Below are 15,687 nucleotides of genomic sequence, written 5' to 3' on the forward strand. Positions count from 1 at the left end.
TCAGGGACACCCCTGCCCCACTCTCAGTCTGACAGGTAACATCACCAGTATCTGGCCATTTCTTTTTTCTAGAAGTGCTGTCAGAGAGTTAGTTGGAGTGCAGGAAGCAAGTGAGGTTACTTTTTACCCATTTGCATAACTCACCCAGAAACCAAGAGAGGACAAACATTGTCCTCAGGGCATTTTGTTTGTTTGCAAGGCAGTCTGACAATTCCTTGGCCTGCAAGTTTTTCAGAGCAGGAATGCATCCTTTTGTGTCTGGAGGAAGCTGACTGTGGGCACAGATCTTCCCCAAGATCTCTGGGCAGAGCTGCAGGACAATTTGGAATGTTTTGAACTCAGCTTCATGCTAACAAAGCAGCCATGGGCTCTTTAACACTTCTGCCCCTACCTCTCCTGTCTACTGACCCTGAAGAGATGGGCAGGAGAGAACAATCCTCCAGGAAAGTTAATGGTGAAGGGAAAAGCCACCATGGGTGGGGTGGGGTCATCAGTCCAGCCCTGCTCAGAGAAGATGAAAGCTGTGGCCTTCTGAGATGGATCTGCCATAGGAGAGCTGTGCCTGTGCTTTGTTCCTGGGATGGGAGCTTTGCCCTTCATCCCCAGAATAAAGAAAAGTCATAAATATACCACCAGGTCTGGGAATGAGAGGGCACCAGGAGGCAGAGAAATTGGTTTTGTGGAACACAAGCGATGAATGGTCTTTATGACACGAGCCAAGGAGTTGTGCAAGCCCTACAATAACCCAGCTCTAATTCCCTTTCCGCTCCTGGCTGCAAAGCCCCGGCAGCTCTGGGGTTCGGTGTCAGGCAGCAGAGGGACGTGCTCTGGTGGGTCAGCCTGAATGTCCCTCTCCAGAATGAACCAGGAGGAAGCAGCTGCCAGCCAAGCCCATCCAGTGGCCAGGCATTTCCTCTCCTGGATCAGAGAAAAGGTGCAGCTCTGCACTCAGACATTTCCCTGGAGCTGCTGACTTCCCACAGAACCCCCTGACATGGTATGTCAGACAAATCTGAGGGATGAAGTATAAAACCAGCTCTTAAACAGTCTAAACTCTTATGTGTGAAGCACAGGCAGCTCCCAGTGAGAATGTTTTATTTCTGTGATATGCTTCAACCAAAAATCCTGATGGTTGATTTTGAAGGGTTATCACAAGTGAGAGCTTTTTTCCCCCTTTCTGAAATGAGGGAGCTGTTATCTGGGGAGACTCGGATACACAGGGCTGGGAGGAAGAAGTTGCTGTCTGTCAGAGCCCAGTGCAGTCTCTGGTTTAGCCAGACTCGAGACACAGCTGCAGGTAAATGTCATCTCCCCTCACCTTCACATGTACAAGTGAAGCTGCTACTCCTACCCCCGAGCTCCATTTCACTAGTAACTTCAAAATATAAATTAGTCCAAGAGAATAATTTTCATGATGACCCAAATACAAATGCAAAATCAGAGTGGTTTCCATTTCAGTATTTCCACAAATTACAGCACAGTGTGATATTGCACAGCAAAGTCGTTCTTCTGCAGAGATGCTGCGTCTGTGCATTCCCTCAGTTTACAGCCAAAGTTGAAGGCACTCTCCCCTCACACTCCCCTCTCCAAGGAGACAAGCAAGGCCAAATTCCTCATCTTGAGAGGTAACACAGAAGACACCCAACACAGAAGATCACCCAGCAGTGATCAACTGACTAGATGATCAGGCTGTTCATAACCTCCCTCTAAAAGTAAAGATCAAAATAGCAAAGCTTCAGTCCTGGCTTCTGACTGAGGAGAAACTTGCTCTTTTTTCCTGAGTGACATCTCCACCAAGAGACGTCTTTTCTAGGCAGGAGAATTGTAGTAATTTCTTCTCAAGCTGAAGGTGTTTTTATAGCCTCCAAGTGCAAATATTAGCTTCATCCTAACTTGACTTTATCACTGAAGTTGAACAAGACATTTGATGTACTGTGCTATTTCTGTAACAGAATACCATGTGTGCATCTGTTTGAAAAGTTTATTTCTATCTTCATAAATACAGAATTTTCTAAACACTGTGCAAGGCACCAAAGATTAAGTAAAATTCTTTTATTTTAGACTATTTTAATCTCTTTTGACTCAATGAAGTAAATAAGAATCTGAAACCACCTATTTGCCAATTACAAGCCAGCAGTTAAGGCAGGTACCATTGATACAGTGCATGAATTTTCTATTGCAGTTATTTAAACAAGCAGCGTTTTACTATAGAAGTGCATATACAAACTGAATTCCAAACACCAGCAACCCAAGATAGGCACCTAGTTATGAAACTTCCTTGTATGTGTAGTAGAATGCCAAAAGTTCTGCCATAAAGTGCAAAGACTATGGACAATAACACTTTCTTTTGAGCATTTTGATACCAGTAACGTAATACAACGGCTAAACATTTATAAATGTGGTTTCCATTACAAAAACATGTTCCACATAAAAGCTCCATAATACAATCCAGAAACAGAACTTGTGCGTGTCCAGATTTCAGAAGTTGAAGCTGTGCTGGCATACTGAGGTACCAGGTATAGGTTTGCTGACCTCTACAGACACGCACCGAGTTCAAACCCAATTTACAGGCGCAGTCCGAATCGTTCTGCCTTGAGCGCCGGGATATCCCATGAGTTTTCCATCTGAGTGACATCTGCCCTGGTCATCTGCAACTGGGCATTGCCTGTAAAATGATCTGGTTCACAGCTCTCACCCAGCCCTCCCCAATAAACAGAACCTAAAATTAGTGTCTTCCCAACACAAGCACATGTCAGATGTGGACAAATACATTCATGGTCCCAAACTTAAAACAACTGGTAAGAATTTCACAGTGATCTGGTTACGGAAGCACAAAGACAAATGATTCCATTTAAGATGAAAATTACCTTAAAACTCAAATGAAGCTAATCTTTTATATGATGAGAAGCTAAAAGAATGAAGTATTAACCAATTAGAAAAGTGGCTCTTTCCCAACTAATAACAAAAACCCTACAGCAATGAACTTAGGGTCCTACTGCTGCAGCAGCCTTTGAGGTAGGTGGCGATGGCTTAAACCGAGGTAGGTAAAGTCCAAACTTGTTTTCAATCCCTGCAAAAGTGGCAACTGCCAATTTATAACCACCAACATGGTCAGGGTTAGGAGCAGGGAGCGTGATCCTAGATTTAGGAACTGTCTCTGATCCAGCTGGTTTTCTGCAAAATAATAAAAATAATAAATTAACTTTCATAGACTAAAATCAGTATTCACAAAAATCTCCTCCATAAAGTAAATTTAATGAGACATATGAGTATACTTTCCTGTAAGTAACTAAATTAAATGCTGCAATGTAAGAAGAAATACTCTGTTTTAAAACCTTCCTGAACAGTTAGGAGCCTTCATGTTGATTGACTACAATCAAATCCAGATAAAATTTGCAGTGCATTAATCAAAACTAGTGTGAGGTAGCAGGGGATCAAAGGTCTTTGCTACAGCAGCCAATCCAGGAACAGAGCAGAATTTAAGTAATTTTTGTGGTTGCTTTCAAACTGCTGTCCCCAAAGATGCATAGAGTCTGCAGCTGCTCTGGGATTAACTTCAACAGCCACAGGCACATCCACCTGCATTGTCAACAAAGGCAGGAGGCACAGCTGAAGCTCCAACAAATTGGTTTTGACCTTGGGGACAACACTATACTTTTTTGGATGTCAAATGCCCTGTCTAATCAGGGACACAGCTCCTCCACCAAATAATGAGGACTAATGCAGAATGTATCCTGACTTGGCAAGCATCACATTTTTCCTGCATTTACATCCTCAGCCCATTATTTAGCCTCCCACTGTCTCTGTTTACACTAACATAGGTCCCCTGCTTGAAACTGTGATATAAAATGTGGTAATATCTTGCTAAGAAATGGGTACTGGAATAGCATCCCAACATCCACCAGTGAAGTGTGTTTGAAATAATATTTACAAAGCTTTTACAACATCTCCCAGCAAGTCCCTGATGTATTGAGGAGGATCAAGACCCAACAGAACCAGGGGTAACTTCAGGATCCCTGCTATATTCAGGCATCACATACTTACACTCCTCCAAAGTCCACATAAAACCATCTCTGAAGTAGCTCATAAGTCACCAGAGTTACACCAAACTGAGGAGAAGATCGAAACACACGAGCTTGAAAGAAAAGAAGAGAGTTCTTTAGTGACAAATGCCACAATTAGAAATCACTTGGCAATCAAAGCTCTTTTACACACCTCCTGCTCCTTTCCAGAGAGCCTTCGGCCCTTCCTCCCGCAGGATCTTGGCAAAGCAGTCCACGACACCGCTGTAGGTGGTCTGTCCTGCTCGGGCTGCCACCTGCAGCCTTGTTTTGATCACATCTGCAGGGGTGACCAGAGAGGCTGCAGGCATACCTGCACAACACAAAAGTCATCAGGTGGGTACCACTGGCTTGGCACATATGCCTCACACCTCGTTTATCCAGGGGGAAGCAGGTCTTTCCTCCTTACATAGGAGAATCCAGCCACATTTGATTTAAGCAGAGCCCAGGAAGGAGAACAAACAGCAAATAACAAGAGTTGTTGTTGTGGCTTAAGCCAGAGAGTGCTTCTCCCAGAGGAAAAACCATATTATATGCTTCCTGCAAGCTGGGAGGCACAGATTGGAGTTTCCAGTGCTAATCAGAAACTTGCATAGCTAATAAACACAAAGCTTTTGGAGGGAAGGTTGATATTTCCCTTTCCTTTTCATTCCTCTCTGTGGTTCCTGGCATACACTGTGCTAGAATAGGCTGTACACAGACACAAACACAGGCACACAAACACCCCTCACACAGCAATGTCACTGGGAACCAGATAATGCCATGCATGCTCAGCACTGCCTGGGAGCTGAGGCTTACAAAAAGGGTCATTCTTCTCATTAGGAATGGCAGACTGCTCAGCTGCAAAGCCACAGCTGACATCCTCAGCAGAATATGTGGAGGAAGATTTAAATTTACCCTGGCAGATAATCAACTGAAAGCAAATTACCAATGGGTGGTATTTCTCAAATCATTCCTATCCAAACGGGGCATGTTTAGAATTGGGGGGAAAAAAGCCAAAAAAAAAGCAAAGAAAAGCATCAAGACTGTACTCAGAAGACACTGTCTCTTATGGTTTTATAACTTTTCCATTCTGCATCTGTTCCAAACCAACTTGGTTAGATGTAGATGCATAAATCTCCTTTCATTTTTTTTTCCCAGCTTAATAATTCTGTAACAAATTTTGTCCAAACCAGTATTGTCTGGCCTCAAGCTCCAGAGTACCTTTACTGCAGACTGCTCCAAGAGATCAAATCATGTGCATATCACCAAAAGATTTCCTCCTCCCCTTCTTGTCCCCCTCAAAAAACTCATACACTGAGCGTGCACTCGGTGCAAGCATGGGCTGTCTGACAGGCAAGCACTAAACCCTGCTCAAGGTTTCTGAACTCCAGAAACACTGAAATTCCTCTGCTTAGCCTTACCCACACCAGGGTATTGCTTGAGTCTTCAATTTGAAGCCAGACTTTTGCCCTTCAAAAAATAATCAGTGTTTTCAAGAAAACCAAAGAACTTACTTAGAAAGAATTCTGCTTACTACATGTGACTTCCATCTCCTTATCACTCACTCCAAATTATTGAGGATATTTTGCACTTGAGATACTTAAAATCCTTTCTTTAGAACTATGTGTATAGGACAAAAGCATTTACAGACAAATCGAAGTTACAGATTGCTGCCAAGAGAAGCTTACAATCAGAATGTGACAAATAGCCCAGCAGGAGCTGACAAGAATAAAAAGGAGCTAGGGGAGGAGAAGGAACTTCATGGAGGCAATAAGCAAACAGAGCAAATTAAGGAGAGATCCTGCAGATGGTTTTAGAATCATTTCAGAATATGCTACAGCACAACAGGCTGAGACATCTGAAAAACAGAAGCAGATCAAACTAGATGACACATGTGCTGCCTGTGACCCCAACCACAGTGGAAATGAAGATAATGTAAGCAGTACAAGCAACACCCACTGGCAGAGCACACAGGTGCACATCTGGGTATGGCTAGATGAATACCCCAGCACCACGGGCTGGGTGTGGGAAGCAGGAGTTCCCCACATGCAGTCACAGCTCATGTACACATCTGAAGTCTGACAACCAGGTGAGATCCCTGGCTGGAGAGGAGACATCAGCCCAGAGACCAAAGCCAGCTTTTCACAAGTGGTGGGTGTTTTGTTCTATCTTTCCCTTGACTTTCTTTTGGCAAAACAGTGGACACGTGCACCCCCATCACGCTTTACATGTACCCAATAAAGCAAATTTCTTGTTTTTATAAACAGTGTAGAGTGTTGTATCTCTAACACTGCAATTTGCTCATGAGAGTTAACCTAGGATGGGATTCACAGGAAGCACTGGATAAAATTCACATTATAGCTAGATTGGTGAGCCATATCAGCAACAATAAAGACTGCTTCTGTGCCTGAACTTCAAAGGGAGGGTTATCTCGGTCTGCAATCACCTGACAATGGCTAGAAAGAGAAAAATAGGAAAATCTAAGAAATTACTTGGCTTAAAAATGCCATCTTATGTTTCAAGTCTGTAAATATGATCTAAAGTTCAAGAATTGTTTTGTTCCATTAAAATGGGTAAGAAATGAGCTGGCTGTAAAAGCTCCTGCTGGAGGGTTTGGAGCCTGGCTTTGGAATGGGGTGGGGGAGGGGAGAGGACAAGGGCGTTTGAGCAGCACTCACTGGAACACAGCTGGCATTGATAGTGCCAGCTCAATTAGTTTTGACTATGAGCTATTGAATAGAGATCAATATGCTTCAACACAACAAACCAACCAATTTTAGTTGTTCTCTAAGACCAGATATTGGCTAAAAAAGGGCCTTGTTCTACAAAAGACACAACCCTGTGCATAATTTTGACCAAGAAGTTTTCTCAGGGAGGAGAAAGCTTACAATTAAATGAGAAAACATTGCTAAACCACCATTCTGTACTGGATTCATGCCATTCCATAATTTTTCTCACCTGGCAGGTCACAGCAGTCTGCCAGGGGCCATGCTGGAAGAGGAACTTGGCTGCAGCTTGGAGAGACCAAGCAGACCCCAATAAGCATGGTGGAAATACCACCTGATTTGAGCCTTCCTGCTTGCTACACCCTCCCCTAAAGGTCCTATTGCACAAATTTGCAAGTCTATTTGTTTCCTGGGGGGGAAACCATGGACACTGCAGGAGCAGGACTCTCCAGCTGCCCCCTCCAGCACACAGCCACCAAGTGCTGATCCCCTTTGGGTGCAGAAGGTGAGAACCAGCCATGCAGCAGACACAAGGGCAGGCTGAGGCTTACACAGCCCCTGTGTTCTCCTTTAGCCTCTGGCACATTCAAGCTAAATTCATCTGTGAGAAGTTAAGCATGTTTGGACTCTTCTGTCTGCCATGGAGCAGACTAGAACAACCAAGTGCTCAAGATCACCCTCTGCATCTCTGTCATATCTGAGTATGTGAAGAATTATCAACCTGTAGCACTGCAGCAATGTTTTCAAGATCTTCTGCTCTAATACTAAAAAAATTATAAAGGTGAAATCCTCAAGAAGCCAAGTAACTTCAATGGGATACTGAGGGAAGCAAATACTGTCATCATTCTGTCACCTGTTATATCACTGTGTTTGGAGAGCTGTACTTCTAGTGTGGCTTCTGGACTATATGTACCAAAATTCAAGAATCATTTGATCATAAAGAATTTTATGAATGCTATAGTTTATAAATTATTTCAACAAAACACTGTCAGTGAGACACAGCCAAAACCAGCACAGTAACTTCACAAGGAATGATGGTAAATTATTAAAAAAAAAAAATCATCACCAAAATACTTTCTTTTCTCTTTCTTTTGCTTCCTGAACATTATGATTATACCAGGAATTTACAGTACCTTCAACTCACTCTACAGCATAGTAACTCTGTTGTTCCTGCAAAAGGCTGCAAAATACAGTATTGTTGTCCTTTTGAGCATTTTTTAAAATTGTTGTCACTGCCATAACTATTGTGCTGCCAGAGCAGTATAGAACCATGAAAAAAGAAATCTGGGCACTTACCAGCTATTGATCCAGCCAAGAGCAGATTTCCAGGGCTAACCCTCCCATCTTCATTTGTAAATGAAGCTTTCAAATGAGCATAACAGGGGAAGTAAATGGCAGAGAAGGGGATGTCACGCAAAAAACATGCCTTAGCACCCTGTTTGAAAAAGAGAACAAATTTTGAAAATGAGCAAATTTACCATGATGAGCCATGAATACCAGAGAATGGAGCAACATTGCATTTTTTCATTTTGCTGCAAAGGGCTTATAGGAAAAGCAGTTTCTCCCTTAAAATTTTGAGAAATTAATGTATTTCACCTTGCTGAGGAGTGTCTCTGTGTTGTTTCTTGGTTCAGTAATTTCTGTCATTGTATGTATCTTGTTTACCTGCTCTCCCTTACTTTGAGGTACTGTAGTTACATACTGGTAATGGAGAAAATACCATGTGTTTGAGCAAACCCTGATAACACCTTTGGAGAACTTTAAATAGTTGACCCTGTAGCCATGAACCTGTAGTGGAAGTGTTTGAAAAGAGCCACAGAATAGGTCTGTTACATCTCATTACCACTTAACACTCAAGGGAAAACAGTCCATACCTCTATGCAGGCACTATAATTGATAATGCAACATATATTGAGGGAGTAGGGGCATAACAGCATAACATCTTTTGCAGAACAGTAACAGCATGATTTGCTTGTGAATTTTAAAGTACAAATTATCTGGGATACAGTTTGTTTCAGTAACTTTCATCTCTTACTGTTAAATTTGCCTTGTTATCAATTTGTGGAAGCAGCCCAATCAGCCAATGAAATTACCAGCAATACAGCAGGTTTCAAATAGAAGAGGAAAGCGAACAGGAAAGGAAATTTTTGGGGTAGTGGCAAGCAATGTAATGTTTTTCAAGCAGGGGGAAAAGCAAAAAGGCCACCAGGGAAGGTCAATCAAAATAAAATATCCAATAGTATCCATGCTCCAGCAGCAAAAGGGATTTGCAGTCTGCCTTTCCTCAGAATGGAGATTTAGAGGACACCAGAGCCTGCCAGGACTAAGACCAGAAGGAAAGCACAAACAAGAGGTGGCTTGGGAAAATGGGTAAAATCTTTCAAGCATGAGAAAGAAATGGTTCATGGATGAGCCTAAGCCTCTTCTCTTTGAAGGAAGGGTGGAGACCTGCTGAAACTGCTTGAGGTTCATCCACAAACCCTCAAGAGGTGCCCTTGTTACTGTACTTTTGTTCACAGGTCTACCAGCACATGGCTCAATGCCAGACATTTCACAGGGGACATGTTAATATCTACATAATTTAATTAAATCCAATGATATGCCTGGACACATCTGCAAGCTTAGCTTGCACTATAATAGCAGTTAAAATACAGCACTTATCCGAGTCGGATGCTGGTTATCAAAGACAAAAGAGCTGCAAGGTGTCAGAAGAAACATAAAGTTGCCTTCCCACGAGGCAAGGCAGGGAAAGGCAGCAGGATGTGTCACAAGATAACCAGGTCCTGCAAGTCTCTCAGGAGACTCTACTAGAGCAGTTTGCAGTCAGACAATGCCTCTGAGAAAATAAAGATCTATCTAAAAAAGCCATTAGATCTTGTAGTCAGAGTTTCTGTGTGTCACAGGCTCATCTACTGAACACAGGAAGCACAGCAGGCTCTGCTCCAGCCCCCAGTGCTTCCCACCACTTTCTCAGCTTATTTCTTGATGTTTTCAGGCTGAGCACTGACCACTTCCCCTGACACCCCCTTTGGAAGTTAATGACTTCTGCTCTTCAGACCCTCTGGCTTCTCACTCAGTTGGATGTCTGACTCAAACTGCCCATCACTGGTTCTTGTTATGCCTTCCTAGAGACACTAAGCAAAATTCCATAAGGGAGCTCAAAAAGCACTGCTGCTTGTGCTGCCCTGCCCCTTATGCTCTACCTTGAGGACACAGAGAAGGTGAAATTTTCGTATTCAACAGATACAAGGACCCTGGACTCTCATGTGCAACAGAAGCCCATTTAACAATTTACCTTTAATCTTCACATAGACAAAATTAGGGTTTTACCAACCTCTGCATGAAAAAAATCCAACATTTTAAAGATCAAATGTCTGCACTGTATTTACTTAATAGAAAAATTATGAAACTCACTACTGAAACATTCACAGACTGACATGGTTTCTTCAAAGATTTATTTTTAGAGCATGCTTTTCCTCAGAGCAAATCTCCTTGCTGCCTTTGCCCTCAGGGCACATTACTTCTATTTTCTTTGCAATGTTGTCATTAAAAGCTGCACACATTTTTTTTTCTTTGCATTTTTTGCATACCCTGAAATACCCTGATACAGTTAAAATAACTTACAGAAATCAATAAAATCCAAATGCAAGCAACTCTCAGTTCAGCCTGAGCTGCTAATATTCCTCCCCCTTCATTAAAAAGCTCTTTTTCATGGGGCAGAAGTGGCATATTGTTAATATCACTAATGATATACATTCAGGTATGCAGAGAGGGAGGGATGTCCATCAACTTAGTTGGCTCAGTGTAAACAAAACCTGGATCAAAACTTGGATCCACTTTAATAATAACCAAGCTTGGCTCTGGGCCAGCATTGCAACAGTCTAAAGTTTCCCCCCATCATTCCGTTTAAAGTCTGGGAAAGCATGGTTAAAAGCAGGCCCCATTTAACTTCAAGTTAATCATCCGCAACCAGCCCAGGCCAATTAGGAGGCTTAGGGAGATCGGCCACAATATCTCCAAAAGCAAAAGGAACATCTATTTTACTCCTCGCACCTTTTTGATGTGGACAACGTGCTGAAAGCCCGAGGGAGCTTTAATCAGTGCCCAGAAAGCGCCGAGGAGCATCCGCCCGAGTTTATCCTGGCAGCCGAGGCGCAGAGCTGCCAGGCATGAAATTGGGAGATCCTACACACCGGGACATGCGCCTTCCCCGCACAACAGCCAGCTGGCTCCCACCTTCAACCTCCTTAATAACCTTAAAGCTCTTAATCTCGGATAGTATCTCACTGAATAAACCAACGGAGGGAAAAAAAACCCTGATTGTCAAAGATTTGGATAAATAAACCCAAGTCAGTGCTGGGGCAGGTTCTTTAGCATGCTAATTCCTGCTTATACCAGCTCTACCTGCAAATAAGGCTCTAAACAAACTATTTCTACTACAAGGGGAGGGTAATTATACTGACAAAGGCACCTCTGTGTCGGGTTGGGCAGAAGGAGCCGGCAGGTCTGGGAGACGCAGGCTTAGCCTAGTCTCCTGCAGTGAATGCACATTGTCTGGTGCAGGGGGAAAAATGCCAGACTGGGGGAACCTAGCAGCATTCAAGACAACAGTGGTGCACCTTGTCTGCCAGAGTTATTTAATGCTTCTGGCACCTGTACTTACAGCCACCCCCTCTTTTTCTCTTTTACAGGTTTAGAATTTATTTGGCATGTATAATTGTTATTTTGATCCTATAGCTACAAACAATAGGCAGCATGTCATTTCTTGATCATTTTGCATTCTTTTTGGGTTTTACTACAGAGTTAACCCTTTGGAATCGAAGCCCTAGCAGCACCTAACAGGTTTTGTAACAGCCAGTCAAATATTACTGGTATTTGCTTTCAAGGGCTGCATTTTTTTTTTCCCATAGTAAAACGGCATTGCCTTTAAAGCTACTATAGGTTTTTATTCACATATACCAACCAAAATATGAAACTCACTTAGAACATAATGCTAGAGGAATAAAATGGTAGTTTCAAATACTCTACCAGCAATTTCAATTCAGTTTGCAGGAAAAAAAAAATATAGCTGTTTTAGTTGGAAGGGCATTTTTTTGTTAATTTCAAAGGAAATTTCTGAAAAGCAGGTTCTCTTATATAAGAACAGTCACAAATAGGCATGGTGGATGCAAAATGTAACTCAAAACTTTTACTGCTGTTTTTCACATGTTTATCATCCTGCTGTAAACCCTCAGCTTCATGACATGAAATAGCTCAGCTGTTATCAAAGGAACCAGGTGAGAGCTTGGTACACATCCTGTCACTTGAGATTACACTTTCCAGGTCAACACATCAGAAGCTGGTTTATGGAGTATTTGGGGGGAAGGGAGAGGAGGGGGAAAAGGAGACTTTTGGAGGCTTTTCTGACTAGTTTTGGAATTGAAAACTGTGTTGGCAATAGCAGCCAAAGCACAAATTTGAGCTAAATACCTTGTAGTGATTATAAAAATTAACATTACCACAAAAAAAGTACCCTTTCCTTGAAGAATCATTTACCACTCTATTATTTACTGTCTTTCAAAAGATGTCTTTCAAAACCAACAGAATATAAATTCAACTGACTTTAACAGAACTTTATTCATGTTAAAGTGTAAGACAGGCAGAAGACAGAAAATTTATTATTTAATCTTGGATGATTACTTCAATATTCAGTTGTGACTAGGAATTACATAAAATCTATTAAAAATATTGAAAACCAGAAAAGTATCCTTTCCCATTTATGCCAACACAAATGATATTTTGCATTACTTTAAGTGATGTTTTTCCTGACTGCAATATGTTGTCTAAATTTTTAAGAATACCTGTCATCTACAGAGTATCTGCAGCTAAAGAATTTACTAGTCACAAATTTCCATGCCCTGGTGCTTTCACAGTAACTATTACTGGCAGAAAGAACACAAATAGAGGAAATAAATTCCCTCTGCAAAAGTGCTGCTATGTGCCTCCCCACAGCAGCATCTGGATTTTGAGAAGTACAGTGTTTTAAAATACTTATTTAAACAAGTAGTTCAGAATTTTAGACAAAGACAGAAAAAATATTTGCTTTCTAGCTTTAAAGAGCTACAGGGGTTCAACCCAGCAGTCAGCTTAACAAGCTGTATGTGTCAAATCTTTTTATTGCTGGAATTAACATGCATTTTATTTCTAAGCTGCATATCATTACGAAATGACATCTGACCACCCAGTGAAGGCACAGGGAGTCTAAGAGGAAGCACTGGCTGTAAATTGTACTTATTATGATCCCAGACCTACTGTTCTTTAGTTCTTGAGTGAGGAAGGAAAAGAAGGGGATATCAATTATCTGACCCAGACCTCTATTTGCTGTGATAGAAATTTTCCCCCAGATAAAAACTTTCAGAGTTACAAAGGTCCACCAAGAACAGTCTTCTCAAAGCATTAGGAAAGTTTATTCCACTGTGCAGGAGGTTGAGCAACTGAGTCAGCTGAACAGCACAGAGGAACTCATGATTGCACTCAAATGCAGAAAATGAAGGGGAAGCAGAGGTGGGCATGGGCTACCCAGGATATACAGAACCACTGCTTGGGTGTGCAGAAATTGAGACAGAAAAGCCAAGGATCAGCTGGAGATCTATCTAGTAAGGGATGTGAAGGAGGAGTAAGAAAGGTTTCTGGAAGCACATCAGCAGCAAAAGGGTAAGTAAATAAATTGTGAGGGAGTTGCACAATGGGGGCAGGAAACCTAGTGACAAAGTACATGGAAAAGGCAGAGAAATTATTTCTGTCTTGCTTTTTACCAGTAAAAACTGTCCCCAGACCTCTCAGCTCCACAAGTTTATCAGAAAATCTGCATTACCTGCAGACAGGGCACTTGGAGCCATCTGTACATACACATTCCTGAGACCAGAACAGATACCTCCAGTGGTGCCAAAATAGCTGGCTGATGACGTTGTGAGGTTGCTATTACCTTCAAAAGGTCAAGTCAGACAGGGGGTTCTAGTAACTAGAACAGACAAATATCACACCCATCTTGAAGAGTAAGACAGAAGATTTGGGGAGCTACAAGATGTCTGGGCACAGCTCTGCTCCTGGGAGGTTTATAGAGCAAATGTCCCTGGAAGCCTTTTCCAAGCATATAAAGAGCAAAAGAGATATTGAGAACAACCAAATCACAGCTGACCAACCAGTTTGCCAGACCTGTGGGTAAGGGGACAGCAATGGATATTGTCACCTTGACTAAAAGCCTGGTTTTTGAGATGGTCTGTCATCATATCCCATAGCTAAACCAGTGGAACATAAGCTGCACTCTCAGCAGATGATGCTGAACTGGGGAAATAGTTAGTGTGCTATGGTGAGAGGCTGCTGTGCAGACATACCTTCATAGGATGGAAATACAGGCTGAAAGCATTTTTGGATAAAAAGTCTGGAGGATACTGTGCCTAAGGTGAGTATGGGTCAGCAATGCTTCTTTCCAGAGAAGTCAGACAGACACACTTGGGCTATAGTAGCAAGAGTGCAAGGGAAGTGATGATTGCCCTTCATTCAGCACTGCTGAGACCACTGAGACCACAACCATGTGTCCAGTTCTGGTCTCTTCCATACAAGAAAGATGTTTTTATGCTGAAATGAGTCCAGTTCAGTCAAGCCAGTTGTGTAGTCCATGGCACAAAAAAGAGGAACTCACTGTGCTCAGCTCCAAGAGAAGCAGGCTAGGGAGAGACTTTACTGCTCACTTAAAGGAGAGTGCAGGGAAAGAAAACTACTCTTGGAGGAGCACAGTTGAAGGATCAGAAGCTTGAACATAGCCAATTCAATTAGGCATAAGAAAAGAGGTGTGGGATTTTTTCTTTTCTGTGTTTGCTTTTAAACCATCAAGGTGGTCAAACACCTGGCCAGGTCTCCCAGGTGACCTCCAGGACTGGCTCTCAACAAAAATTATTCTAACATCAAGTCTGCAAGTAGAGAAAGCACAGAGCAGAGATCTCAGCACAGTACTACTGTGAACTGTTTCTGCTGGTAGCACAGTAAAGTGGCACATTAGCACACCAATGAATGACCCTAAAGAATATTACTCTCATTTATACAGAGCAGCACCAAAACTGTGCAATCCAGCTTCTGCTCAGTGATCCTCCAAGGATGTTAATTTGGTTTAGAATGCAGGGATAATTATGATCATAATCAATACAAGGTTCACTCAGCTGGATGCAAAAAGGGTTTACATAGCATTTCCTTTGTTAATTTGTTGACATGAGACATAAGGTTTATCTGTCTGTGCCTTGGTTTTCTCTGTTAATGCAAGACAGGAGCACTGAAATTACCTGTATCAGGGGGTGAAGGCATTTTATTTTAAAATCCACATGAAGTGCTTCATAGGTAGAAAATAATACAAAATATAAGGATTCAAATAACAAGCAGAAGATCTTGTTAAGACATGCAGGAATTTGCCTCGTGAAGCTAAGACTAACTGTTCACATCTTCTGGCTGCACTTATAATTAATACATTCTTCCTTGCTGACTAGTATATGGGACTCTTACACATTTTCACCTGAATTTCAGCATAAAAAACTCATGGGAGCCAAGCAGAACATGCCACATGGATCTGTAGTGGTAAGAACAGTTTTCAGGGATGTCTTTTCTCTGAACTAGGAAAGGAGAATTTTCACTGCAATCCTTGCCATGTGGTAAAGAAAACTTAAAACCAAAAAAGACATTTATTTATTTCAAATTAAAATTCCTGCAATTAAAAGTCTAAAATTCTGCTTTCAACACTTGCAGAAGGAAGTCAATCAGTTAAAGTTTAAGTCATGGCTAAGATAGACAAGCGTTTAAACAGCTTACATGAAGACCCATTAAGCTTACAAAGAAACTTCAAGGTTACCAAATAAAACTATTTTCTAGAAAAACTATCTATTCTTGTTCTT

General features: G+C 41.9%; 1 protein-coding gene across 2 annotated transcripts in view; it reads right to left on the bottom strand.

Annotated features, from left to right (window-relative positions):
* Positions 1-1,963: 1,963 nt before the first annotated feature.
* SLC25A13 (solute carrier family 25 member 13) overlaps positions 1,964-15,687 on the bottom strand; it is a 98,650-nt gene continuing 84,926 nt past the window's right edge. For both annotated transcript variants that reach the window (XM_079300638.1, XM_079300639.1), the window contains exons 15-18: positions 8,066-8,204; positions 4,216-4,374; positions 4,045-4,135; positions 1,964-3,174 (exon numbers count right to left, since the gene is read on the bottom strand). In XM_079300638.1, the coding sequence (XP_079156764.1) occupies positions 2,985-3,174; positions 4,045-4,135; positions 4,216-4,374; positions 8,066-8,204 (579 nt within the window). In that variant the 3' untranslated portion in view covers positions 1,964-2,984. The remainder of the gene's footprint in view (positions 3,175-4,044; positions 4,136-4,215; positions 4,375-8,065; positions 8,205-15,687) is intronic.

This window comes from Erithacus rubecula (assembly GCF_903797595.1).
Source record: "Erithacus rubecula genome assembly, chromosome: 3".
In the NCBI taxonomy this organism is placed as follows: domain Eukaryota; kingdom Metazoa; phylum Chordata; class Aves; order Passeriformes; family Muscicapidae; genus Erithacus; species Erithacus rubecula.